The sequence below is a fragment of the Pyrgilauda ruficollis genome, unplaced genomic scaffold, assembly GCF_017590135.1.
Source record: "Pyrgilauda ruficollis isolate IOZ18807 unplaced genomic scaffold, ASM1759013v1 scaffold16, whole genome shotgun sequence".
NCBI lineage: Eukaryota > Metazoa > Chordata > Aves > Passeriformes > Passeridae > Pyrgilauda > Pyrgilauda ruficollis.
The window spans coordinates 973,825-999,777 of record NW_024514764.1 but is presented as its reverse complement, the minus strand read 5'-3'; the positions used below and the strand labels follow the sequence as shown (position 1 = coordinate 999,777).

Sequence of the window (25,953 nt, the reverse complement as noted above, 5' to 3'; positions counted from 1 at the left end):
CATTCCAAAGGGCTGAGCAGCTTGGGGACACATTCCTGCTGGCACAAACACAGAGCACGGCCAAGGAAGACGGCAGGGAAGCACTTACAGCCAGGAGGGCTCCCCACACCATAAATATGAAGCTTTTGCTGTGAAATGCTCTCCTCCTGCCTTTCTGAGCATGGAAGCATTTGCTGGGGAACATCAGGCTGGGAGAAGACAGCATCTCAGCAGGGATCAAAGCAAATTCCATCTGAGCACTAACCTGAGAATGGCTCATAGCCAGGGGCATCTCTGCTTACCTTCACTGGTCACTCCTTCTTCCAGTTCGTTGCCTTTCTGCAATGGGAACAAAAAGGCACATGAGCACAGGCAGTGCTTCCCCTTCCCTGTCATCCCCTCCACCTTTAATACAACTGGACAGTTTCCACCACTTGTTTCCACATATTAACCATGGGAGCAGGGTGACCTGGGGAAATCACAGGGCTCCCACCTCGGGAGGCCAGCGGGGACTGACATTTCACTGTGCTGCAGAGCAGGAGGACGAGCACTGAGGTGCCTCTGAAGATTGCTGGTGGACAGCTAAGCTTTCCCTGTTGGATCTGAATGTCAGTCCAGTGCTGCTTCCCCTTCAGACAGTAATTCTGGTCCAAATCTGAGCTCTGTGAGTCACACACACACTGTACCAGATGGCATATTTTCTGTCACATGGTCATTTAAAAAGTCAGGACTGTGGTTTGCATTGTGTCTTCAAGTAAAATGCCCTTTTAGCTGACAAAGGACACGTGCAAAATTGTTTGGGGTCAACATTCCTCTTGTGAGAGTTCGTTTTAGGTTTCATACAAAAATATAGCAGCTTTCATGTGCTCATGCTGCACAAAGACAAGACCAGGGTGAGCTGGATGAAGGACACTGACAGCAGTTAGTGTTTGTCCATCAGAATCAAAGGCTGGGAATGCCACAGGGTCACTGAATTTACACCAGTTTGTGCATTTCAATGTGCTTTTAAAATAACGAAATTAAAAGTCCAGGGATAGGCATCCTTGTCAATCTATCAGGATGTTTAAGATGGGTAAAAATACTGGTTGAAAACCTCATGTTGAAACTGCTTTGATAAATTATTTGTCTATACTTGGCTTCTCTATCAGGAGTGGGAGCATACTGACTTGGCCTCACATTTTAGAGCCTGAGCATCTCCTGGCTTCCTACTGCACTGAGGTTTCCAAAGGTTCACACAGCAGCCTCTTCACAGGCAGAGCTGCTCTTTGTCCCAGTGTACCCCAAAAAGGGTAAGGAATTAATAATTATCTAACCTAACCTGCAGCTTCCTTGCCTGGGAAGCAGAGAATTGAAATGAACTGTTAACAGAAAAAGGAGGAGGTGACCCAGAGTGAAAAACAAAAATCCAGTCCAAATTTTCACAGACATCTCTCTGCTGCACCCACAGAGGGTTGGGATGGGGACCCAGGGACATCCCCAGGCTTGCCCAGGCATTTCCAGGACACTTCTCTGCTTTGTTCCTTTTGAGCAAGTCTGTGCTGGGCATGACAGATGCACAGAGCTACCTCCATATCTCTCCATCAGATCTTCTCTCCCTCTAAATTAATTTAAATGGCAAAGACAAAAGTTTTTTGGTTAAGCAGAGTGGACATGCTACGTTCACTGTATTTCTTTAACAAAATGAGGCCAGTTTGTAATTAAATTTGAAAGTGACTCCTGTACCAAGGCCTGACAAACCCACCTGCAGCTGGAACCCAGTGACATTTCAGAGCCAGCCAGTCAGTCTGCCAAAAATCAAACACTGAACCTGGAATCTGTTTAAGCACTTCAGGCACCTCGGGAGAGCTGGAGAATTTTCTTCCTTCCAGTACAGCCAGCTCCTCCAGTGCCAGAGCACAGGGCTGACGTGCCAGAGCGTGCCTGCAGCTCTGCTGAGTCCCACAGCTCCCAGCTGGAGCTGAGCAGGCAGCAGCAGGGGGCTGGGGGAGACCCTAAGGAGTTGGGAGTTTTCTGCCTCAAGCTGGAAGAATGGCAGGAGATGATCCTTGGGGATATGGTGAGTGCAAGTTCAGTTCACTAAAACCATGTTTAAAAGAACAGTGTGAACACAACCCACCACCCACCCCCCAAAATGCACTTGGTTGATTTGAGTCATATGCTTACACTGAAAAAAAAAACAAAACAGAGTAAATGTGTACTAGTTTATCCTGATTAAACCAAATGTATGTTGGGACAGCAAAACAAACTCCAGGGTGAAGGCAAAGCTACTTTTAGTTCTGCTTTTTGTTTGTTTGTTTAATAATTACCAGACAATAATCATTTAGGAGAAAGTTATAAACATTGAAGAGAGACTGTTATAAATTTTTATTATTACTATTATGAAACAAGATTGCCTGCCAGTTTAACAAAGACATCTTGATTTGAAAGGAATCTAAGCCCTGATCCAGCATCTCTTAAAAGCATGCCTCAACACAAGCATGAACTTAGATCCTGTCTAAATAATGAAGCTTTAAACATGGACTTTAAGTCTGGTGCAGAAAAATTCAGGCCATATTTAATGCTTCCCTATTTGAGGATCAGAATCCCACATTTTCTGGAACATGTGTTATTCTGTGATGTTCACATGGAGAAGGGAAAATAAAACAGCTCAGAAAAAAAGTGTTTTGATTGAATTTCTGAACACAACCCTGACTCTTTCTGCTTAGACATTCCCTTCAAAGGGAACCAGACTCTCTGCTTGGGAAGTTTCACTGCTTCCTGCTATGAGAAGTACCAGGAACTCAGCAATGCATTGAAAGTTACCCATGCAAGTGAAAAATGAAAATATAAAGAGTCTCACCAAGTCGGTACTGAGCCACTCCTCAATGTCATCCATGACAGAGGACTGTGCAACAGGGATCTAGGGAGTGCAGCGAGAGAACAGCAAGGCAGGCAAAAACCAAAACACATCCACAATCATGGCCACAGAGCGATGGAAAACGCCAGAAATAAGATTAAAAACAAAACAAAAACAAAGATGTAAGATGTGCTGGAAAAAAAAAAAAAAAAGAAGGCAACAAAAGATAAATGGCATTTCAAATAAAGAAACAACTTGGAAAGGAAATTATGAACAACAAGGCTAAAAAAAACAGGAGAAAGATTATGGGGAATGACGTGACTGGATGCCAGCATAAGATGAGTAACTTCTCGACCACATATTAAAACCATCAAGATGGACTGATGATTCTAATCTTGATCGTGAAATGCTTTTAAGGGTAGAATACTGGATATCAGTTAGGTTTTGAAATGTTAAATTTACACCTTTTGTTTTTTAAAATGGGTATTAGCCATAGTGAAGGGTTAGGAAAAAAAGGGGCTCAAAGTCTTCAGGCAACACTCCTATGAGTACAAATTGGTTTTCTGCGCAGGTGGAGAAGTCAGAGCCCAGGGTACAGTCATGCTTCCTCCCAGATCTTCCTCCCACCACACCACCAAGCCCTGGCAAGCCTTGGCACAAGGGTTTAAAGGAAACTGCCCCAGCTCCCAGCTCCCACTCCTCTGCCAAAGGTGACCCTCGGCAGCAGAGCCCAGCGTGTGCCAGTGCAAAGTGTGGAGTGTCAAAGGTGAGGAAGGAAGAGGATGGGGCAGAGGAGGAGAGCACAGCCCCAGAGCTGCAGCAGGGCTCTCCAGAGCAGGTCAGGGATAGCTTAACACACAGGGATGGAAGGTTTGCCTCTGCTCCTGCAGTGGAACTGGTCATGATACCAGTGTGATTACAACAGGCAGCACAGAGGCAGCTGAAGGGCAGCGATTTCACGCAGTGCTAAGGGTAACTGGGTCATCAAAGGGAAATTACTGAGTATTAGGTGTAGAATTTCCTGACTTAACTACACTGCTTAAATACAACAGAGCCCTGCCGAGGTAAACAGGAAAACACCACAATAGATCTGGTAAGGACAACCTGAGAAATAGTTGGAAAACAATGTCAGACATGTGAGTTCCAAGCCAGGGCATGGCAGCCGAGCAGCAGGGCTGGCAGGGAGGAGACCTGGCACTGTTAGAGGGACTCTCCTAGGCAGAAAAGGTGTCAGGGGTTCTCCACAGCTTTGTCTGAAACCTCTCACAGGAATTCCCCACCTTAGAAGTGATTAAAAAACCTGTGGATGTGGTGCTTTGGGACATGGCTTAGTTGCGGCCTTGGCAGCGGTGGGTTAATGGTTGGACTTGATGGTCTTGGAGGTCTTTTCCAACCTTAATGACTCTGATTCAATAAGAAAAGCTGGAAGAGGCTCTGCAGATGCATTTCCTGGGAGATGCAGTTTTCTCAGGCACTTCTAGCAGAGGAAGATGGACAGATGCTGGATCACAGAGGCCGAGGCTGTTTAGCAAAGCTCCTCAGGAATTTTTTTCACAGAATCAAGTGGCCCTTTGTACTGAGGAGGCCAGTTAAGCACTTGCTTGAGGTGAGGTGTGCTAAAGTGGCTTAGTTGTGTCCAAGAACTGTAAACCCAGAACTCAATCCAAAGCATCTCCCCCAAAGAGCAGCACCAGGAAGGTGGCTGGGCTCTGACTTGACAAGTCACTGGACAAAGTGACAGTCCCTGGGGTCAGAGGTACAAGGTGTCACTTTGCTTCCAGAAAATTCATAAAGATCCCAAACAGAAAATAAATTCCTGCAGTTTCCTCTGGAATGGGCCAGATTTAGGATAACTTTCCCCTGATGATTTCCTGAATCATGCACACACAACACTATCACAGCGAGCTGAAGCTGCTGCGAGCTGGCCACTCACAAGGGAAGAGCTCTAAGCACCTTCCAACACATTCCTTCCCAAGGACAAGTTGCATCTTGTAAAACTGTCTCCTTGGTTTAACAGCTTTATAAAATACTGGCTTCAGAGATATAAAGTAATGATTTAATTCATCCTATAGCAACCTAAAACCTACCGCAGAAATTGCACTGCTGCCTCTCTCCTGTGTTGCTTAACACTGTGGAAGGTGCAGCCTCTGAGCTGTTGCTTGGGTTGCAGCTCAGAAAGGACAAGAACATGTGCATGGAAGGGAGGAGGAAAAAAGCTGGTTTATTTTTGCCTTTTCTGTGAATAAAATTTACAGGAACACAGGGGGCTCCAAGAGAGCTGGAGGGGGATTTTGGATGAAGGCCTGCAGTGACAGGACAAGGAGGAATGGCTTTAAGCTGAAAAAGGGTGGATTTAGATTAGATATTAGAAGAGATTATTCCCTGTGAGGGCGGGGAGGTTGCCAAAGAAGCTGTGGCTGCTCCATCCCTGGAAGTGTTCCAGGCCAGGTTGGATGGGGCTTGGAGCAGTCTGGGATAGTGGAAGGTGTCCCTGCCCGTGGCAGGGGGTTGGAATGAGATGATCTTTTTTTCCAACCCAAACCATTCCAGGATTTTATGATTTTATGAATGTAAGAGCAGCTGTTCTAGAAAGTGTGGCAGTACTGTGCCCCTGTATTAGAAGGAACAGCAGCTCAAATCTTGATTATCCTCAAAACATGACAGATGACTGATCAAGTACTGAGTTCCTGAGAATCACAGGACTCTTGAATTTGCAGAAGTCCTCGAAGCACAGCTCAGCAGCACAAGAGTTTGTGCTGTGGTGTTTCATAAGAATTTTTAGAGGAATGGCTTTAAGCTGAAAAAGGGTGGATTTAGATTAGATATTAGAAGAGATTATTCCCTGTGAGGGCGGGGAGGTTGCCAAAGAAGCTGTGGCTGCTCCATCCCTGGAAGTGTTCCAGGCCAGGTTGGATGGGGCTTGGAGCAGTCTGGGATAGTGGAAGGTGTCCCTGCCCGTGGCAGGGGGTTGGAATGAGATGATCTTTTTTTCCAACCCAAACCATTCCAGGATTTTATGATTTTATGAATGTAAGAGCAGCTGTTCTAGAAAGTGTGGCAGTACTGTGCCCCTGTATTAGAAGGAACAGCAGCTCAAATCTTGATTATCCTCAAAACATGACAGATGACTGATCAAGTACTGAGTTCCTGAGAATCACAGGACTCTTGAATTTGCAGAAGTCCTCGAAGCACAGCTCAGCAGCACAAGAGTTTGTGCTGTGGTGTTTCATAAGAATTTTTAAAAAAATGAAAAGAAAAAAAAAAAAAGCAAAAAAGGGAATTCTACTTTCAGCTAGAGCTACTTATAACAAACAAACAAAGCCCTCAGAAGTGCAAGAGCACTTCTTGCAGAGAAGCAGACAAAGCTGTAAGATAAACATCTGAGTGTGTCAGCCGTTTGCTATTCAGCACTGACCTTTCAAAAAGCTTTCCCTGTCTCCCAGCACACCCACAGAAGTGTTGAGGGTTGGTATCTACTGCTCCTTCCATGCACAAACTTCCAGTTTACTTTCCTAAGACTCTGAGCCCCATTTCCTCATAAAACATGGGTTACATGTGTCAGGTTTAATTTGTTCAAGAATAAAGAGGGAGGAAACTCTCACAGAGCAACTGGAAGTTTTAAATTATTTTAATGATAACATTGTAACATTTATTTTTCATTTTAAACTGAGAAGAGAACATACAGAGAAGCTCAGTTTTTGCCAGTCAGTTGGGTACTTGGCAAGTCTTCCCCTATCAGAAGCCCTAAACTGAAAGATGTGCAGGGGAATTTTGTTACAACTAACCCCTAAATCACAACAGAGGCAATGTAAAAATAAATTAACTAGTTTGCACATTAAAAAAAGACAACAGTTTCTGGGAACAAGCAGCAGTGGAAGCCACAGACTACATGGAAAAAACTCTGGAATGGGACACTGTCTTGTTGATATTTTGATTATGCAAACTTCCATGGTCTAGTGAAGCTTTCAGTCTTGGCAAGAGAGCTCCCCAGATAGTGTAGGCTGCAAGAGCTGTTTGTATAAGTATATTTGTGATTTTTTTTTTTTAAGTCTATACTTACAGTAAATGGAAATTAAGTCACAAAATATTTTTGGGTACTTCAAGTAACTGGCTTTAATTAAAAGCTGGTCTGATTGTTTAAATTCTTTTTTTATTTAGTCTTTGGAAAATCCTACAAATGGGATCATCTCAACAGCCCTGAAAGAGAAATGGAAAAGCAGGGCTGGGAGAACAAAAGTAAGTGCTCAATCCCACAAAACCCACAGGAACCTGGAATTCAAGTTCCTACTTATCTAAGCTAGATTGTGTTGATGTTCTCACTAGCAATCAAAAGCCAAAGAGTATTGCCAATATTTTTCCTCAGAAGTCATAAAATCCAATATTCTACCCTTAAAAAGACAGTTTAAGGTTATTATTATCACATTTTATTTCTATTAAAAATGATCCCACTGGAAAAGAAGCAGGTATGAAATGACAATTCAGGTCTCTAGGTGAGCTCATTAATGTTCTTAAAATGTTTAACAAGGTTTATGCTAATTGTTGCTAGACTACTGCCTTGTAATAGCTTAGTTAATTCCACTTCTTTCTAGATGTTTAACAAAGCTGACACCAGTTCCTGGTTAGTTGCTACTCGCTCCCCCTCGCTGGTTAGCAGTAGTAAAGGTCTGTCATTCCTACAGCAGCACTAGGAGCACACTAGCAGGCTACTCCAGCTTACTACTACAGCCTTACCATCTATTTAAAGCTGTTGTGATCTTGAAATAGCTGCTTGGCTTCAATATTGGACCACGCTTGACTTTACGTGTAAGGATTAAATGAACTCCTTGGTTACTCCTGACTGTGCTGGCACACTGCAGGGCCGGGCAGGCAGGAGCTGGGCTGCAGTGTTCCCCTGCTGTGCCCAGCCTCTGGCAGGTTGTACACCAACCAGCCCATCTGCATGTGACAGCCCTCACTGCCACTGCCACCAGGGATTGGGCTGTCCTTGCAGAGTGCTCTGGAAACACCACGGCTGGCCTAGGAGACCCCCGTGGTCTGCGGGTAAGGGGAAGCACCTGCTTGCCTTCAACAGGGAGAGGGGTCCCACCACATGGGAGAAATGAGATCTTCACGTGCCTGGCTTTGGGCTTATCCACAATTCAAGCACTTCAGTCTTCAAGATGATGATGTTATTCAACAGTCTCAGGTTAGCCAAGTCATTTCCACATCTCAGATCCTATCTCTCTCTTGAAGGCACATAGCGGCATCCCACTTGGTAACTAATTAACAGAGGTTTCATTTAATCTTTACTCACCTATCTTCCCTACAAAGAGGGCTCCTCCTCTCTAGCCAGGCGTGCTGCTGGCAGTCAAGACAAAATGCTGAGTGGTGTTCATATCACTTTCTGTGAATTCTGGTGCAGTTTCATCCTTCCCCTGCCACTGTCCCAGTTAATGTCCTGACATGGTGGCTTAAGCAACACCTGCTTCTCACTTTCATAACAAATAACCCATCTGGTATGTGAGTGGGTTGACAGATTATTCTAAGAAAGGAATATATTAATGCAAATCTCACTAGCTGCCCAATCTCACGAGAAGGGAACTGAGACCACCTGCACTAAAACGTGGCTCTGTGGTAAAGTCTGTGTCTAACTGCTGCTGATACAGACCCCTGTGTGAGACCTGCAAAACCCTGACCTCACACTGCAGACAGATCTGCCACTGAACAGCTCACCTCCCATCCCTCAGCCATATAAACACCAGAAACATTTTCTGCCAATATAATTTTGTCTATTTTAGTTTTGTAGGTAGAGCTGAGATAGATAAAAGTGTGGCTTGTGTCTGTCTCCATGGTTCTGGCATCATCCTGTTGGCAGAACTGAGCTACAGGTTAACTGGAAACAAGAACAACACTGCCAAATTCACTGGGAGAGGAGAGCCAGAGACTGCAAAGGTGTGTGGTGAACTGGGATGCAGAGAAATGGAGTGGGAAGGACTCAGCCCAAAGCTGAAATGTATCACAGCTTGTACAGAACAATGTCAGGTTGTGAGGGATGTGAGAACCACTCCGGCAGGTGCAGAATTCCTTTTGAGGGGTCTCAGTGTTGTGCAGGCTCAGGGAACAGCAGTGTCAACTCACTCCTTTCCTCCTCACCAAAGTACAAAAAGTACCCCACAGAGTGGGCACATCAGGTTCATACCTGGGATTCTAGTTATCCACTGGCACTGTAAATGCTACAGGTCATATTAATAAATACTGTTAAGAACTACAGCCAGTTAAGAGAGAAACGGAGTTAATGATTAGTTTAGTTTTATTTTAGGTATTTCTCTCTCATATTTAGCATACAAACAAGGTGACAGGTTTGTAAGAGCAGTGACTGGTTGGACAGCCAGGCCCCCTTCCCTCCCCAAATCCATAGATCTCCATGAATGCTGCAGTATCCTTTTTCCAGACTGAATAACCACAAGCCAATGAAGGAATATGCTGTTTGCTTTTTTAATAAAGCAGTGGTGTGAGTGGTGTGAACAGCAGGGGTGCTGATTTCATGCTTCCCCGCTCTTGTAAACAGTGGAAAGGCAAAGAAGAAGAACTAACTCAATCACTGGATTATTCATTATGGATGAACATCTAACAGTGGCACAGCACATCCCTGGCTGCAACAGAGCCACCGAACAGCGAGAGCCTCTGTGAGCCACAGCCAAGAGCATCAGAGGCAAAGCTGATACTGCTGCTCATTTTACAGCTTTTCACCCTCACCTTGTGAGCTGTGGGTGTCTGACAGCACCAAAAGGACACTCTGGCTCCCAGGGACAGGTACCCACAGTGGGCTTTTCCCACTGTGTGTGAGCAGGCATGGAGCTGCTTCTGGGCAGGCAGATACAGCACCTGTCCCATCACTGTGTGTGCACCAGCCGTGCAAAATTCTGCCAAATTTCCAAGCTGGCCCTGAGAAATAATCTGCCTAACAGCCCTAAATCCAGAAGAATGAATGCAAGTGTTTCACAGGGTAGATACTGCACACTTTGGATTTTCTAAACTTTAAGCTTTCTGGGATGTTTCTCTTTTTTAAGCACTGGGCAGCTTAGTCTGGGATATTCAGGACTCTCCCTGGAGTGAGACATTCCTGTTCCTGGTGCCCAACCCCACATGCTGCACTGCCAGCACACCCCAGAGCAAAGGGAATTCTCCCTGCACCTCTCTGAACTCAGCTGCAGCCAGGACTGTCTCAGGAGAATTTTCTACAGTTAGGTCACATTATTGGTACTAATCTCAAACACTTAAAATGATGGATTACATAGTCCAAAAAAAAAGGTCTTAGAACTTGGCTTTAAGGCATAGCTGAGGGTATTTTTCCTTTCCTCTGGCTTCTGCACCTAAAGCAAGCTTTGAACTTCTCTCTGCAAGCACATTGATGAAGGACAACTTCAAACAAGGTCAGAATGTGCACAGGTTCAGTGATCTTCAGAAGCCTGATTTTATCAAGGCACTGGCATCACCAGACACAGGAATTAAATCCTGAAAGCCAGAAACACTATTGTACCTTTTGGAGTCTGATTCCTAATGCCAGTGGGGCTGAAGATGTCAATCTGGGCAGCAGTTCCCCATTCCCTTCCTTGCATAAAGAATGATCCCTACTTTACTCAATTCAACTACATATGATCCTACAACTTCCCTATGTTTATTCCAGACCATGAAGCTAAGCATTACCAGAAAAGCCTGCTTTACAGACAGATAGCAAGTGTCCTCTTTGTGAATAAGGTCCATGAGACTTGTGTTTATCCCTCGAAAAGTGGATACTGCATAAACAAATCAAGACAGTAGAAGGAACCAACTGGATCCCCAGGCCTCTTCTGAAGGTGACGTGGGATCCTACACATGATTCAGTTATTTACAGGTCTTGGTGCTGTATAAACCAGAAATTGGTGCAAATCTTTCCCTTTGCCCCAGGTAATGATGCAGGTGGGAAATAAACTCCTTGTACTGTCTGATTTCAAGCGGTTCAATAGGGCAGGACAAGAGGTGAATGGAGGATGGTTATTCTAGGTCAGGAACTGGGGTGGGCAGTAGGAATTGCTTCACTGGTGAAGTCCTCACCATTCCTTGTGTAATTAGCCACTTGTCTATGGGCTCCATGTCTGAGTTCCCACCTTTACCTCTCCTCTGTGTTGAGAACAGGAAGGTCCATAAAGAGAGAAACCACAGCAACAACCCATGATAAAGTAATAAAACAGTTAAAAACTTCACATACACAGACACACACATACACAGAGTTGCCTACAGTAGCTTCTGGCAGCAGCTGTGTCCCCCTCTGCCTGTCAGCTCTGTTCATAAGAGGACACACCTCACCCAGAATTCTGCACTTTCTATAGACAGTTCACAGTGTTTTAGCACTCTCTCCATGATGTCCTTAAAAACAAAAATAACAATAATAAAATAAACCGATCACTGGCTAGTAGTGAGGCTGATGTTTGTCATCTTCTTAGAAGAAGGAAAAGTGAGGCTGTACAAGCTACTGCAGGCAGAGACTGCACTGGAAACTCTCGTGTCACAGTCTGTGGAGTCCCCCTTGTTTATGAAGCCGTGGGCTGCAGCACACCCTGCTCATGTCCTTGACCTCAGCAGACAGACTGTGCCCCACACAGACAGCACAGCAGCTCTGCAATGGTGTTGAGTGGAGGGAAGTCAGGGCAGTTTGCTGCAGTGTCCTGGCAGCCTTTCAAACTGCCCCTCTTGAAAAGCGCAGAGGTTAAAGGACTGCTGATGCATCCAGCTCCCCTGAGCAGGCTGCAGACTGCATGGCACAGCACCACCAACACTCTCAGATGGTTCTGTGTCCTTCAGCACCTCCTCCCTGAGCCAGGGGATGCAGAGTCATCTCCAGCTCTGGAGGGGCTTGCTTGGGCTCAGCAGAGTGCAGTGGCTCCAGCCCAGAACTGGGTGAGCTCAGCAGAGAGCCACTGGTGTGTTATGTACACCCACCCAGACACCTGCACACAGGGGACACCTCCCTGTCCCCATTAACACAGGTAATGGAGAATCAGCTGCAATCTTTTATGTCTCATTTTATGAGGGGAAAAAAAATTAAAGGGAAATCGTTCCAGTTTCATCTGTTCTCTGTGTAACACCAGAGAATTGTTTCTTGGACACCTCTCCTCCTGGTTGTGATCATGCAACAACTCAGTGGCAACAAAAGCAATTCCCAACATGGAAAAGCAATATTAAGAAAACAGTGTATTTTTAGCTCATCTTGTTTCCAGCTGCTAAATCACATTAAAAGACAGCTAATGCCACGTGATCAGCCTCATCTCTGCAGACCATTCTGAGAATGACTGCATTAGAAACGTCGGATGTGCTGAATTCTGCCACTGGACAACCGTGCTGGAACGAGACGCGTGTGTGAAGAATGTGTTGCAAAGCTTTTGGCTCCTCCCCAGAGCTGTTCTTAAATTAGCTCTGCCCAAATTAAAGCCTGTCTTTTCGTTTACTGAGCACTGCCAGTTTTTTGCTGCACATGCTGGGGCTGGTAACTTTAGGAGAGTTTAATTTCTATTTCCTTTAAGAAGAGACACCCACAAGCCTCACAACAGTTGAGAAAAAGTGTTTACCAATTACAGAGCAACTGCATTTCAAAACAAGCTCTTCTGATTACATGTTACAGTCTCCAGGACCTTTGAAAAGAGGCTGAAAGTCTCAACATCTCATAGCCCCAAGTTCCACAACCCATAAGGCATTTACCCCTAAAAACTTTGACCCTCAGATGAGCTTAGCCACAGCCCTTTGAACTGACAACACTTGGGGCAGTGCAGCAGCTCTGCTGGTATGAATGACATGTTGTGCTGGTGCCTAAAGCAGAACTGGCTGGGAACAAAAGTGTTAATAAAAAATACATGACCCTGAGGCCACTGGGGGAATACAGCCCCCTTGACCAGCTAAATGCAAGCCCCTTACATTTGGTTAGCCAGGAACAAAGAGCAGGATCTCAAATCCTTCCCCAGGTCCTGTCAATAACAGCTCAGTGATACTGGGGCTTGGGATGTCACACTGGATTCAGGAATTCCTGTGAAGGAATATTTCTGCCCCCGCCTCCTCATGCTTCCCCTTTTCCCTCAGTACTGCTGTCATGTGTTTTTGTGGGGCTGAGCTCCAGCTGCTCATGGGGCTGACCTGGGTTATAAATTGCCCTTCCTGCAGGAGGACAGGGACAGGAAGAAGCAGGTAGGTTTGTGGGGTGGGGGATGCTCTGTGAGAGCTGAGGGCCTGCTCCCACTGAATGGTGGCCTGGGCAGGCAGGCAGCTGTGATCTGACCCCAGCTGGCTCCCAACACAAATTCTCCCTGGCTTGGAGCACAAGCTGCCAGGCATGCCAGCTGCCCAGAGCACTCCCACTTCATGAAAGAACCAGGGTGGGATCAGCCAAGGCATGGGGAGGCAATTTTCCCCAGTGAGAGGCATGTGCACACTGCATTGGCTCTCCCATGCTATGCTGGCTCTGCCGTGCTCCCTAGTGGTCATCACAGCCCAAAATTGGACTGGAAAAGGCTCTGAACTTGCTCTGTCCTCTAAAAACTCACACACAGCTGCGTACAAAAGAGCAGCAGAGTTTTTAAAAGCAGGGTGGTAGAAAGGGGTTGAGGATGATCTGAAAGCTCCTTCACTTCTGCCTTCACCGAGGAATGCAGACAAAGCTGCCCAAGCTCTCTCACCCGTGTTTTGAGTGTCAGCTGCTGCAAGGTGACAGCACATGGGGCTCTTCTGCCCACACAAGAGAGCAAGAGCCTGCCCTGGGCAGACAGAACAGGCTGCAAGTGAGGGCAGTTATGGCAAGGAATGTGAAGCATTAAAAGTCTGCATAATTTCTCTCCCTGTAACTCGCTTGTGTATCCATGCACTTGAAGCAAAGTCTAGTAGATTAAGACTTTCATGAGCAAAACCAAACCAAGTCAATGCACATCAGTGTTCACAGGATATTCCCCATTTAATTCTTCTCAGCAGTGATTCCAGGCAAAGAGCTGGAGTCCCCAGACAAGCTGCAAGGACACAGGAGAATTTACCCACTATGATTCTGAAGTCTTTCAGACTGGAGTGCAGCATCTCTTTAGAGATCATTACTGAGCAAGTACTTGCTCCCAGATATCAATTTCAAAATAGCCATTACTAGCACATTGCAGGAATACAGAATGAGAAGCTCAGCCAAAGCAGGCACCTCCAGCTTGGATTCCAGGTGGATAACAAAACACAGAGCTGTGACCTACCCCTCCTGTGTTCTGTTTCCGAACATCCAGGGCAGATGCCAGTCCTTTGACAGCCTGTGGGTCCTCGTACGTCACACTGGAAGAAAAGAACAAACCACAGAACTAGAAAGAAACTCCAGCAGTCATCCATAAGCAATCATGGAATCATAGGAAGGCCTGGGATGGAAGGGATGCTAAAAGATCTCTCATTCCAGCCCCCTGCATGGGCAGGGACACCTTCCACTGTCCCAGGTTGCTCCAAGCTCTGTCCAATCTGGCCTTGAACACTTCTAGGGATGGGGCAGCCAGAGATTCTCTGGGCAGCCTGTGCCAGTGCTTCACCACCCTCACAAGGAAGAATTTCATCCTAATATTCATTCTACCCCTTTAAACTCTCTCAGTTTGAAGCCATTCCCCTTTGTCCTGTCACTCCAGACTCTTGTAAATAGTCTCTCTTCATCTTTCTTGTAGGCTCCCTTCAGGTATTGGAATTAGGTCACCCCAATCCCTTCTCTTTTCCAGGCTGAACAATCCCAATTCTCCCAGCCTTTCCTCACAGGAGAACAATACCCTGGATACCCTGATTTCCTCCCTGGGAACCAGAAAGCACATTCTTTTTCTTAACAAGACTTGGAGGGTACTGTGTGTACCCCAAGAAGAGGAGCTTGCTCTGTACAAAGGCCACCCATCAGTTTTGGAAAGCACCTTGAAGCAAAGAGAGTAAGATCAGCATTATGAAAGGCAGGCAACCAGGTCATGAGGCACCCTAAGAATGTCCAAGAGCAAGTGGGGGACTGTGAAAAGAGGCCTGATTGCACATTATGTTTAACAAAGATTTGGAGATGACATCTGGAAGCCTGACCTTGCTGTGTGCATGGGGGGGAGGCAGAGTGAGACTCAAAGAGAGATGGAATTATGCAACTGCAGTGAAGCAGACAAAGAAATGCACTATTTACAGAGCTGTTAAAAGCTTCTTAAATGGCAATGCAAAAGGGACGTGTAGCAGTCAGGTGACAGAGGCAGCAGCAGCATCTCACAGAGCAGTGGTGAACCATGAGCTGCAGCAGACACAAGCATGTGCCCATAAATCAGCTCCTGGGAGGGGCTGCCTGAGCAGGGGGAGCCTTCTCTCTTCCTCCTGCTGGCTTCTCCCAAGCTGTGAGCACAGCACCCAGAGCTCTCACACCCAGAGCTGTCACCTACACACCACAGCAAGTCACACTCGTGCCTTTCCTCCTCCCTGCTGCTCTGTTTATACAGTGCACAATCCAAGGAAGACAGAGCAATCCTCCCTTGTGAAATCATGGATGATCCGTGCTCCTTGTTCCATTAGGTACGGTGTGGGAAGAGTAGTTTTGTGCTTCATTTAGCACAAGAGACAGAGGGACCTCGATTAGATCTCTCCTGCAATGCATCTCCTTTCTAACTGTACATTAAGGCTCCCAGCCCAAAATCTCCAGTGGTGGCTTATCCCTCATACATTAAAGCATTTCTTCTCAGCACTGACACCACAGCTGAGGCAGTACCAATAGCTATATTGATAACTGCAAATAATAGAGCCCAATAAATTTGCAGGCTCAAGTTTGCTAAATTTTTGATAAACTGTTTAACAGCATTTTTTAGCTTGAGACAAGATATTGATGATGTTCTGACTGCTTCCTCTAATGTCTGAAGCCAGGAGGCAAGAAATAATATATGAAAGAAAAATACCTGAGTGTGTCTTTTATTGAATAACACTTGACAGGGATCAAAGGATTTCTTAATAAGTGCATAGATTTATTTTACATTAAAATAATTTGACCTGTTAAATGCCCTTGAAAGTGCCAGATTTGCAGCTCTAGAGATGCAAGCCCTATGCATATAAACAAATCAGGGGTAGCATGAAGCCAGGCAAGCTACACTGCCTTGACAGCCTGTGAGAGTCTGAATGGGGCCAAAAGGAGAGTTAACTGGATGGTAATTCTGTTTCCAAGCCTTTGATGACAGTAATTCAGCCACCAAAGCGCATCCATGACCTTCAGGTGAAGGACCCTTCTGCTCCTGTATCTCAAACATGGCTGGATGGGATGACAAGCCTTTAGGAGAAGGCAGAAGTACAGGCAAGCACTCTTACAAGTTTCCAGTGAGCTCATTAACTAAGACAGTACCCAGCCAGTCTGCTCTGTCCAGCAGCAGGAACTTCTCCACTTGTTCATATTAATAACAACCAAAAGGACAGGGATTGGATTAAAAGCACAAAAACATACGCCAAAACTATTTTTTCAGTCTGAAGTCAAGAAGCTTCAGATTTATGCCCTTAGAAAACAGCAGTGCCATGACTCAGTGCTGAAGACAAACTCCAACTTACTTCTTTCGCTGCTCAGCCAAGGAGCTGCCTCTTGTCTGTGCAAACATGTCAAAGTCATCACGAGGATTACTGTGCTGGAGGGAGCTGAGTGTGCCACTGACACTGTTTGTGCCCAAGTCTGCAACCAGAGGAGAAAAAATCGTGAACCAGTGAAATAACAAACCATAAGCAAACACCACCATCATTAACAGCTGCAGCACTGAGGACAGTTTTGTTCAGGAAAGGCTGGAGGATGCTAATCATGTGTTCTTAAAAGAAAAATGTAGAGATGATCTAATTCATCCTGGAAGCAACAATCCATAAATGCTCCTCACCAAGAAGACAGCATTTGGGAATTGGTGTGAACCTGCTGCCAATATCCTGAGACATTTAGTGGTCACTAACACAGTCCAAAATTTTGGGCATGGACAGTAGTTTTCTCCACAATGCTTTTTCTCAATTACTGACTGTGAAACCAACACTTTCAAAGAAAGGGATAAGGTATTGGTGCAGTGCTGAAAGAGGTGGAGAACCTTCAGTCAAATCCAGTGATCCAATCACACAATCTTTGCTTTGATTTAATGAAAACCACCTACGACTTTCATAAAACCCTTCACCCAAAGGTTACAAATATTATTTGTAGAAGGGGAATCACCAGGCTGATGTCACAGAGAACTATAACTAAGCAGAAATAGAAATAGTAGTACAAGTTCTTCCATGAACAACAAACTGCACCCTCTCCATCAGTCTTCCCTCTGATTAATAAATTCCTCCCTTGTGACAGGCTGGTTCTCAATTGCAGACTGCCACAGTGCAGGAGAGTGGGAATGCCTTCTAATCCTCCTCTAAGCCGAATACCCAAATCTTTTGGAGGCCACATGGCAATATTAATAGGTAGAGGAGAGCATGGTCTGGATCAGGCACTCACCAAGCCCTGCAAGCTGTGAAGAAAGTGAAGATGGAGGTGCTGAGTTCCCAACCATTGGGCTCACCACAGCTGGAGAGCCAGGACCCAAATCTATTAAATTATCTTCTGTCACCTCATTCAGTACCTGTCAGGACCAAAGAAACACAGAAGTTACACATGCCAGAAACTTCTTCTTGCAGTACAACATTAAACATCACCGTTTTCCACATTAGGTATAAACTGTTTTCAGAAACAAAACTTCTTTGCTGTGACTAAAGTGTCAATAGAGAGTCTTCGCTGAAGTTTGCCTCACACTGCAGAAGTGGTAAAGCACAGTAAACAGAGGAAATAGTTACGAATGCAGAAGAAAAAACATAATAGAAATACAGATTCATCATGAACTTAGACCTTGAACACTATAAAACAACTACAAAAGAGTTTTCATTTAAAGAATAATTAGAACTCTTCAGCTTAAATAGGAGATGAGAGTGGTTCTTAACATTACGAATGGCAAGAAGAAAATTAACCTGAACAGTGGTATTGTAAGACACAGTGAAGAAAAATTAGGTGAAGCAAACAAAAATCATTAAGTGACTTGATCAAATGTAAACAAAATATTTGTTATATATAAATGCAAAATAAATATGTAAAAATGTATAGTGAAACTGTGGAACTTATTGCTTAAGGACATTGTGAACTCCTAAAGTCCACACAGACTCAAAAGCAATCAAAAAGTTAATAGAGGAATGAAAATCCATCAAGGATTGTAAACACAGAGATGTTCTACTGTGAAGTGACTTCCTGAGCTTAAAGTTGTCCCTTGGGATTTGCCACATTCTTACTTTTCCTGGCATCCACCATTAGCCAGTACAGGCAGGACACGGGGCTGGGCAGGTGGAAGGTGTGATACTACTGATAGTACTGCAGCTGGTAGGAGAGAATCAAAGGAGTGAGGTACTTACTCCATTGCTGGCGTTCTGTGTTGAGCGTCCTGATCTGTATCGTTCAAATCTATTCAGGAAAAAAAAAAAACAACATGGATTATCAAAGCCACCAATAAATAATAAACATGAGTTTATAACGAAGCCATGACATGCATGTCACTGAACTTAGTTTTCTCTGGCTCCAAAGGGAAGCCTGAAAGCTTTAACTCCAAGCCAGGACAAAGGGAAGATTGCTGAGAAGTTGCAGTCTTGGCAAAGGTGGATTTTAAGTTGACTAATCTGATCTTGCAGCACAAACATGCTTGAAAAACACTGCAGGATTTGTCTTTTGTTCAGGGGGGGGGTTTAATCATTAAGTGCTTTGTGACAGACTGCTGTGTGAGCCAAGGGACAGGAGGAACTGCAGCAAGATTGATGCTCACAGCTCCACAAGCCAAGCACTGCAGCTCGTCTCACTCCCACTTACCAGCTCCCTCTTGCTGCAATAATGTAAATGAGGAGCCATATGTGTGTGGCACAGCCCAAGCCAGGCACACGTGGCACAAGGGACAATGGGCAGCAGATTCACTGCTTAAAACATCCTGAGTCGACTCAAAGATGGTCACAGCTTGTGCTCAAATAGGTTGGTACTTTCCAACAAGGAAAAGTAATGATTTTGGATAAAACCTTCATACTTTTAAGGAGAAGAAGTCGGGTTAGTCAAGCTCTGATCTCTTCTTTACTCCATGCATCTGGGGCCACAACCCTAAACCCAGCTTTCATAAAAGTTTTCAAGGCCTGGCTGGATGGAGCTTTGAGCAACCTGATCTAGTGGAAGGTGTCCTCACCCATGGCAGGGGGTGGAATTAGATGAGTTTTGAGGTCCCTTCCAACCTAAACCATTCTGTGATTCTATGAACTCAAAACAGCAGGGGAACTACCTCCTCCTATGGCCTGCCTGAGGCCAGTCTGATCTCCTTTCTTACCATGGAAAAGCACCATGACTTCTTGGAGGCTTGAATTTTTTAAAATAGTTTTAGAAGTAGTTTCTCTTTCCACAAAAAGCCCATGATATTCATATAATTCTATGGGTTTTCTCCCAGATGGACAAAATACAACAGGGAATGTCAAGCAAACGAAAATGTTTTCTTAATGTAACAGAGGAAAACGCAGACTTAAAAGGCAGCAAAACCAAATTCAGGCCCAAATTTCAATTTTAGGAAACTGTGGGTGTTTGCTATTACTGGAAATCCAACTCCCTTTGCTGGAAACCTAAGACACCTCCCACCTCATTTCTCACCAAAAGGCTTCTGTTCATTTACATCCCAAGGCTTCACAGCAAAGGCCAGAGCTCCTGCTTGAGTCATGATGGAGCTTGGTCCCTGTGCTAGAAATCAGCATGATGGATGTGGAGCTTTTGGAATAGCAGAGGAGGAACTGGAATTTATTGAATGCTCAGACCAGTGCAGCTATTCTACCACAAATGGCTTGCTAACATCACTCAGCTCCCCTTTCATGAATAATGACTACAAACACATCAGCCACAGTCAGCAAAGTCGCAGATGGGGGGAAATAGAAAAAATATTAAGGGTGACCAGACTAAACCTCAGTGATAGTTACACTCTGCCACTCGTAGAATCCTGCTTGTGCATGAAACACACACCATTTCACACAAAAAGCCAGCGTTTGTTTCAAAGTTTGCCCCATCTCCTCTGAACGACGAAATCAAAGGCAAAATCGAGGGCACCAAGTCGTCTTTGCAGCCTTTGCCGTGACAGCACAAATTCACAGATCTAGAGTCTAATTTATTTTTAAAGGCTTGAGAAACAAAGCCCTGTGCTAAGAGCAAGGAACAAAGGGTACTCTTTGGTGCCTCGCTCCCCAGGCCTGTCATTAAGGGGAAGATTAAACTTTCCCAAGACTGTGGCATCACGTGTCACCTCCTGCAGCAGATGTGCCTGACAGCGCCTTTGTCTGACATGTCGAAAGTCCTGTGCCCCAAGTCCTGTCCCTGGGGATGATTCCTGCAGACCAGCTCTTCGAAACATTAGCTCTGCACAAGACAGGCTTTTTTTGTTTTTCAAGATTTTAAGTGTTACTTAAAAACAAACCCTTTGCATGCACAATGCTCCCGCCCACCTCAGGCAGCTCCCCTTGCACCAGCACTGGGACTGGAGAGCTCAGAGATCAGAGGGCAGAGACAGCTCATGGGAGCCTCCTTAAGCCAGGAAGCAGCACAGAGATTTGTGCAGAGCCTGGCTAGCAGGGGAACTAGTGACTGTGGCTGTGCTATTTTTGGTCCCAAGTCCCTACACCTGAACAACCCTGCACAACAGGGATTCGCAGACTCGAGCGTTTTCACAAGGCTGCCTTGCATTTTATGGATATGCCCTACAAAAATTCAATGCATAGTACAAAAAAATATATAATCATAGTATTAAAAGAATCAACTGAAACAGGAATGTTACCATAAAAGGCCATTAAACCACACTGTAAATGGTTCCTGTGGTCTGGTTCTCTGTGTCATGTTAGACCCTTGGCCCAGAAGGCCCAATTTCACCAACTGACCTATTTTTTTCTTATGTGAAAACACTGAATGAATGTAAATGGTTGCTGGGAGAGATGCCCCACCTTTCATATCGGAGGAAGACGTTATTTAAGTCATCATTCACGTGCAGCAGCTCCTCTGTGACTTCTTCATTGGACACCCGTGAGATAAGCTCCACGATTCTCTGCTGCATGGCTCTGCAGGTTCGGTTCAGTTCCTAGGAGGAATGCATTGTGCACACACAGGCTGATAAGCAACAAGCAATAAGTAGATTTAGCTGAGCTCTGTTCACAGCCAAACATATCCCCCAGCTGAGAAACACTAAGACAAGTTTATCTTTGCATGATTAAATGTCACCCAAAAGCACATCTAATCAAACGCCCTTCAAGAGATGATGGCATAAAACCTTGAGAGCCTATTCACAATTCAACTTCCTGATTCTTCTTTAACTCTGAGAGCTTCAGAAAATAAATATCTGTATTTTAGTCATCTGTTTTAAGAATAAAACATGTTAATACAACACCTTCCCAGAAGAGAGCTTTCAAGGAAAATTCAATCTGCTCTTTCTGGCAGTATCATCCTTAAAAACTAAATGATGTGGAAGGTGGAACATGTGGGGGAAAAAAGGCTCATCAGGATTACCACAAATACTAAGTGTGTGCTAGGATGAGAACTTACCAGCTTCAGAGAACATGAGAGCAAAGACAAACCAAGGAGCAGGAGCATGAAAAGGTGAGTTCCACACACCCTCCAGCACTGAGACACACAGAAATGTTCCCTTCCACTGAGCAAGTGCACAAACAAGAGACTGCACAAAGGCAATGGGGAGTTTCAGAAGAACATTTTAAGGAATGCAGAGGGAGGGCATTTATTTTAAAAGCCTCCCATCAAGAAATCTAGATTTCAGTTTGCCTAGACCAGGAGTTCTCATGCTTCCAGGACATCTCTTCCATCACCAAATGCTTAGCAGAATTCTGTAGTCCTGAAAGGCCTCAAGACCAAAGGTCAAACTGGTCTGCTGAGGAGAACTGCAAGAAGAAACATGACGTATGGCAGGGTGCCTCTGATCAGGCCAATGGTTTTACTTCAATAAGCACTGACACATTCCAGCTAAAGCATGTCCCTCTGTCATCTTCCACTCCTCCCAGCTCCACTTCACAGCAAAAATTCAGCACTAAACAAGCATGACTTGTTGGTACACAACCTTCAGGATGAAAGCAAAAATGTGTTTGTTTTCCTTACATGGTCTGACATCCTAAGCTCTGGATAAATTTCACCTAGTGCAATCCAGCTGCCTTAACAGCTTGAGGAATGTGTTCTCCAATGTCAGTTTTGATCCCATCACTTTCGAAGCAGATTGTGACATTTCAGAGGTTTGTTTGCTGCCTTTCTGAGAGGGCTGACAGTACCTATCTATTCTGCTCAGAGCTGGCTCTCTCACAGGCTGTTTACATTTGATTGTTGGAGAAAATGTCAGGAATTATTTAAGGAGGAGGGCTATATAAACCTCAAAGCAAGGAGCCCTTGCATGCAGCACCCAGCTCACAGCTCTCAAAAGGCTAACCATCCTTTGTGATCAAAAACGGGTTCTCCCCAGCTCTGTGATTCAGATTTAGGCTGCATCAGTCACAGAAGGGAACCAGCTGGAGTAAAGAATCCTTGCTGTCACTCCATTTTATGATCAAGTTCTTTCACCTTAAAGCTGTGCTCTAAGGTTACGCTGTCAAGATGCTGGTGGTTGTTTCTCAGTGTAAGCAAACTGTTCGATTTCGGCCTGTCATGGTTTCCTGGAAGCTGCTTTTGTTTTGAGCAGCTCGACCCAAATGGGCAGTGACTGAAAGGCTCTTTATTGCAGAGCCTCTCATCAGCTGCCATGATGGCTCTGAGACAAACACACAATGCCACTGCATGGGAGAGACCAGTTTTTGGATGGATTTCAAACTCTGATGTATCACAGAGCAATTCCCTGCCTTCCTCCGAACGGATTGCTGTGGGAGCCCATCCTCCCTGCTGGAGGATCAAAACAGAAGGCTATTTCTGAAGCTGTGGAAAGGCAAATCCCACGTTAAGGGCAGCAGCTGGAATGTCAGATCATGCTCCTCATCTATGGGACTCTGTGACTTTCCTCAGCCAAAAGGCCACCCCATGACCACTAGCCTTGGGAAATAGGTGTCAAGCCTGAGGCATGAGCTCAATTTATACTGTTTTCCCTCTTGAGATGCACAGTGCTGCACTGGATTGAGATTTTCCAGCAAAGAAATCCCTCCTGACTACATGGTCTAGCTCTCTGGACACCACACAACTTCACCTGAGCACCTGCCTTAAGACACCACACCTTCAGGAAAAGACATCTTCTGGAAAGACAATTAGTTCATAGATAAGATTTCAAGTGGCAGAGGATCCACAGACCCTTAGCATTCTTTTGTCCAGATGGAAATATGGAGTGCTTTTTCCTGCATGATGACTGGGAATGTTTTGACACTGTACAAGTGGTGATGAGGAGTGTAAAAGAAGCAGGAATGCTCAGGGCTTACAGAACCTGTGGCAATTCTAAGCTGCTTAGTGGTAAAGGAGACCTGATATTCAACACAGGGAAAAATTTGTAGCTACACAAGGAGGAAAGCACTAGGACAAGTTTCAAGGGAAGTCAGGAAATCCTTATCACTGGAAGCTTTAACAAATGAAGAAAATCAAGTGGTGGCACTTGCCAGGGTCAGGCACAGCCCAGATCCATTATGAATCCAAGCATGGGCTGTGAAGTTAGCTACAACAAAACACACTCCCCAGAAAAACACAAGCACAGAAAGGATCAGAATCATATTTTCTAGGAAACGTACCTGGAGCAACTCAAGGTCTGAAGAATCCTCTTGTCCAGGTACCATTTCTGTCAGCATTTCAGACATCACCTTTGTATTCCCACGAACAATATCCAGCTCACTGCGCAGCCGGGCAATCTAAATTGGGGTAACAAAACAGAAAAACACTCCATAATCTTTTAGTTGAGGCAGTTCATTTTCAAGAACTGACTTTGAGATAGCTCTGGTTCTGTCTGACTTGATATCTCAGGCTCCAGACATTCTAGCAGGAAAAAACCAAAAGAGATAAAAAGTTTACCTAGGAGAATAAGAAAATAAAAAGAGAAGAATTATCATCACAAACCCAGATGTGTGTCTCTGTGTGGAAGGGAAGCAATTGCAAACAGCACCTAAAACCAGACCTTGGCTGTGGTGCCTCATTCCAGTGTGGGGAAAGATGCACATATTTTAAGTAGAATCTTTGGCTCCGAAGTTATCATTTTGCAGGGAGAAAAGAAAATCCTGTATTAGGGCATTTGCATTCTGTGCCTTGAAAGGAGAGGGGATAATGGGAATAACTGCTGAAATACTGCTGAGAGGGCTGGACCAGCAGATTGTGCTGCCATTACCAGGCCACAGAGACACATCCAAAGCCCAGATTTTACAGTATAACAGGAAGAAAGATTTCTAAGTAGAGCCAGACCTAGGAGACAAAGTCCAAAGACTTAAAATGAAAGTTCCTCTGCAAATTAATTTCTAATTTGATTTGCTGAAAGAGTCTCACTCGAAAGAATCAACATGCCAATACCTGTTCAGAATTAGCAGTGATGGGACCAGTGACATTCAAGGCTGGGGCCTGAGGAGCAGAATAGGCCGTTGGAGAGGACGAAGAGTAAGAACTGCTGCTCATCCTTTGCTGAGACTGGGAATTGTGCATATTTGCTGCAGGATCAACTTCAGGAACACTCTGCCACATCAGAAAGACAGGAGTTCAAAAGATGAGCTGGGACAGCACTTGCTTTGTCAGCAACCTCAGGCCAAACAGGCTCAAATATAGAACATAATTGCACCTTGTGGGAAAGGTCAGTGCAGCTACTAGAAAAGACTGGCAGCTCCAAAAATCTTCCATGCCTATCTCTTTTGACCCAACCCACAAACATTTAAGTCCATTTAATTTTACAAGAAAAGTGAGAAGCAAAATAAAAACAAGAGCCAAAGAGAAATAATTATAAATTATTTTTAACTAGGAATTAAGTTGCAGGCTTCCAAAAAATGATGTGATACGTAGATACTGAATTTAATTAACCTTGACACAAGAATTGTAATCTCTTAGTCCTTGATCACTTGCATTTGCCGCTTCAAAGATTCATTAACTTCAGTTTTCAGAGTGAATAATCAGAGCACCTGTGATCATTAAGTTACTTCCAAGCAGCAGTTCTGTCGACTTTCCAGACCTAACTTTCTAGAGGTGTAAAGTTCTCACATTACTGCGGGATCAGAGAGATTCAGACTCTATACACCCCTAACAGACAGGCAGACCTTGGCTCAGGGTTATCACCAACAGAAGCAGCCACACTTTTGAGCAAAAGTAAATCTTAATCATAAATCCTGCTGGGCTCTCTTTGAACAAATTAGTTGCATTTGTTTGGTGGTTTTATGGTACAAGATTAAATGTAACAATTTACAACTTCTCAGATTGATGATTGACTCAAGGGAGGAGATAGCTTATCAGTCTGTACTATGCCTCTCTTACATGCCCTTTCACTATTAAAATGTCCTTCCAGGAGTGAGAAAATGAGCCAAATTCAGAGAAATGGGAGGGGAAAAACGAGTAGTTATCCACCTATTTAGACATCCTGGGAAAACACCCCCAGAATTGCAAGGCTGCAGCTTACCCTCTGTGGTGTGTGTATTGGAGACAGAGCATCAAGATCTGCCATGGGGAACTCGATGCCTTTCCTCTTGAGTTCTTCATAAATATGCACTACTCCAGTTAAATCGGGGCTGCTTCGGAAGGCATCAGCCCAAGCCTGGAAAACACGAGGGATTATCCATAAACTTTCCAAATGAAGCACCAGCCCCACCCTGACCTCAGATACTGACTGTAACAGCTTTCATAGATTTCAGCTTCAAAGGAAAGCTGGAATCATCAGAGCTGGTCTAAACGATCCTGCAAATATTAAGAGAGTCACCCATACATTTTATTCAGATATAAAACAGAGAGGAACCCAGTGCAGAGCAGCTGTGAGTAGCTCCTGACATCATCAAAATCCGTGAACATACATGAAAGTCTCTTCCCATCTCCTCTCCTCAGCAGTGATTGATGCCAATCTTTTCTGGCATATTGTACAGCAAATGACCCGCCAGAAAAGGTCTGTGTGAAAGATTCAACAGATCTAACCTAAATTCACAAAGCTGTACAATCATCT

At 44.7% G+C, this 25,953-nt stretch overlaps 1 protein-coding gene across 3 annotated transcripts in view; it reads right to left on the bottom strand.

Annotated features, from left to right (window-relative positions):
• The window catches only part of TOM1L2 (target of myb1 like 2 membrane trafficking protein), a 56,943-nt gene that overhangs the window by 5,527 nt on the left and 25,463 nt on the right, over nucleotides 1-25,953 (bottom strand). Inside the window, exons 5-15 of one of the 3 annotated variants that reach the window (XM_041462361.1) lie at nucleotides 25,420-25,554; nucleotides 24,333-24,491; nucleotides 23,567-23,683; nucleotides 20,813-20,946; nucleotides 18,221-18,269; nucleotides 17,280-17,403; nucleotides 16,373-16,490; nucleotides 14,049-14,122; nucleotides 10,889-10,977; nucleotides 2,819-2,878; nucleotides 282-318 (exon numbers count right to left, since the gene is read on the bottom strand). In XM_041462361.1, coding sequence (XP_041318295.1) covers nucleotides 282-318; nucleotides 2,819-2,878; nucleotides 10,889-10,977; nucleotides 14,049-14,122; nucleotides 16,373-16,490; nucleotides 17,280-17,403; nucleotides 18,221-18,269; nucleotides 20,813-20,946; nucleotides 23,567-23,683; nucleotides 24,333-24,491; nucleotides 25,420-25,554 — 1,096 coding nt within the window. Of the gene's footprint in view, nucleotides 1-281; nucleotides 319-2,818; nucleotides 2,879-10,888; nucleotides 10,978-14,046; nucleotides 14,123-16,372; nucleotides 16,491-17,279; nucleotides 17,404-18,220; nucleotides 18,270-20,812; nucleotides 20,947-23,566; nucleotides 23,684-24,332; nucleotides 24,492-25,419; nucleotides 25,555-25,953 lie in introns of all 3 variants that reach the window. The other 2 variants (XM_041462359.1, XM_041462360.1) reach the window with 2 other exon arrangements.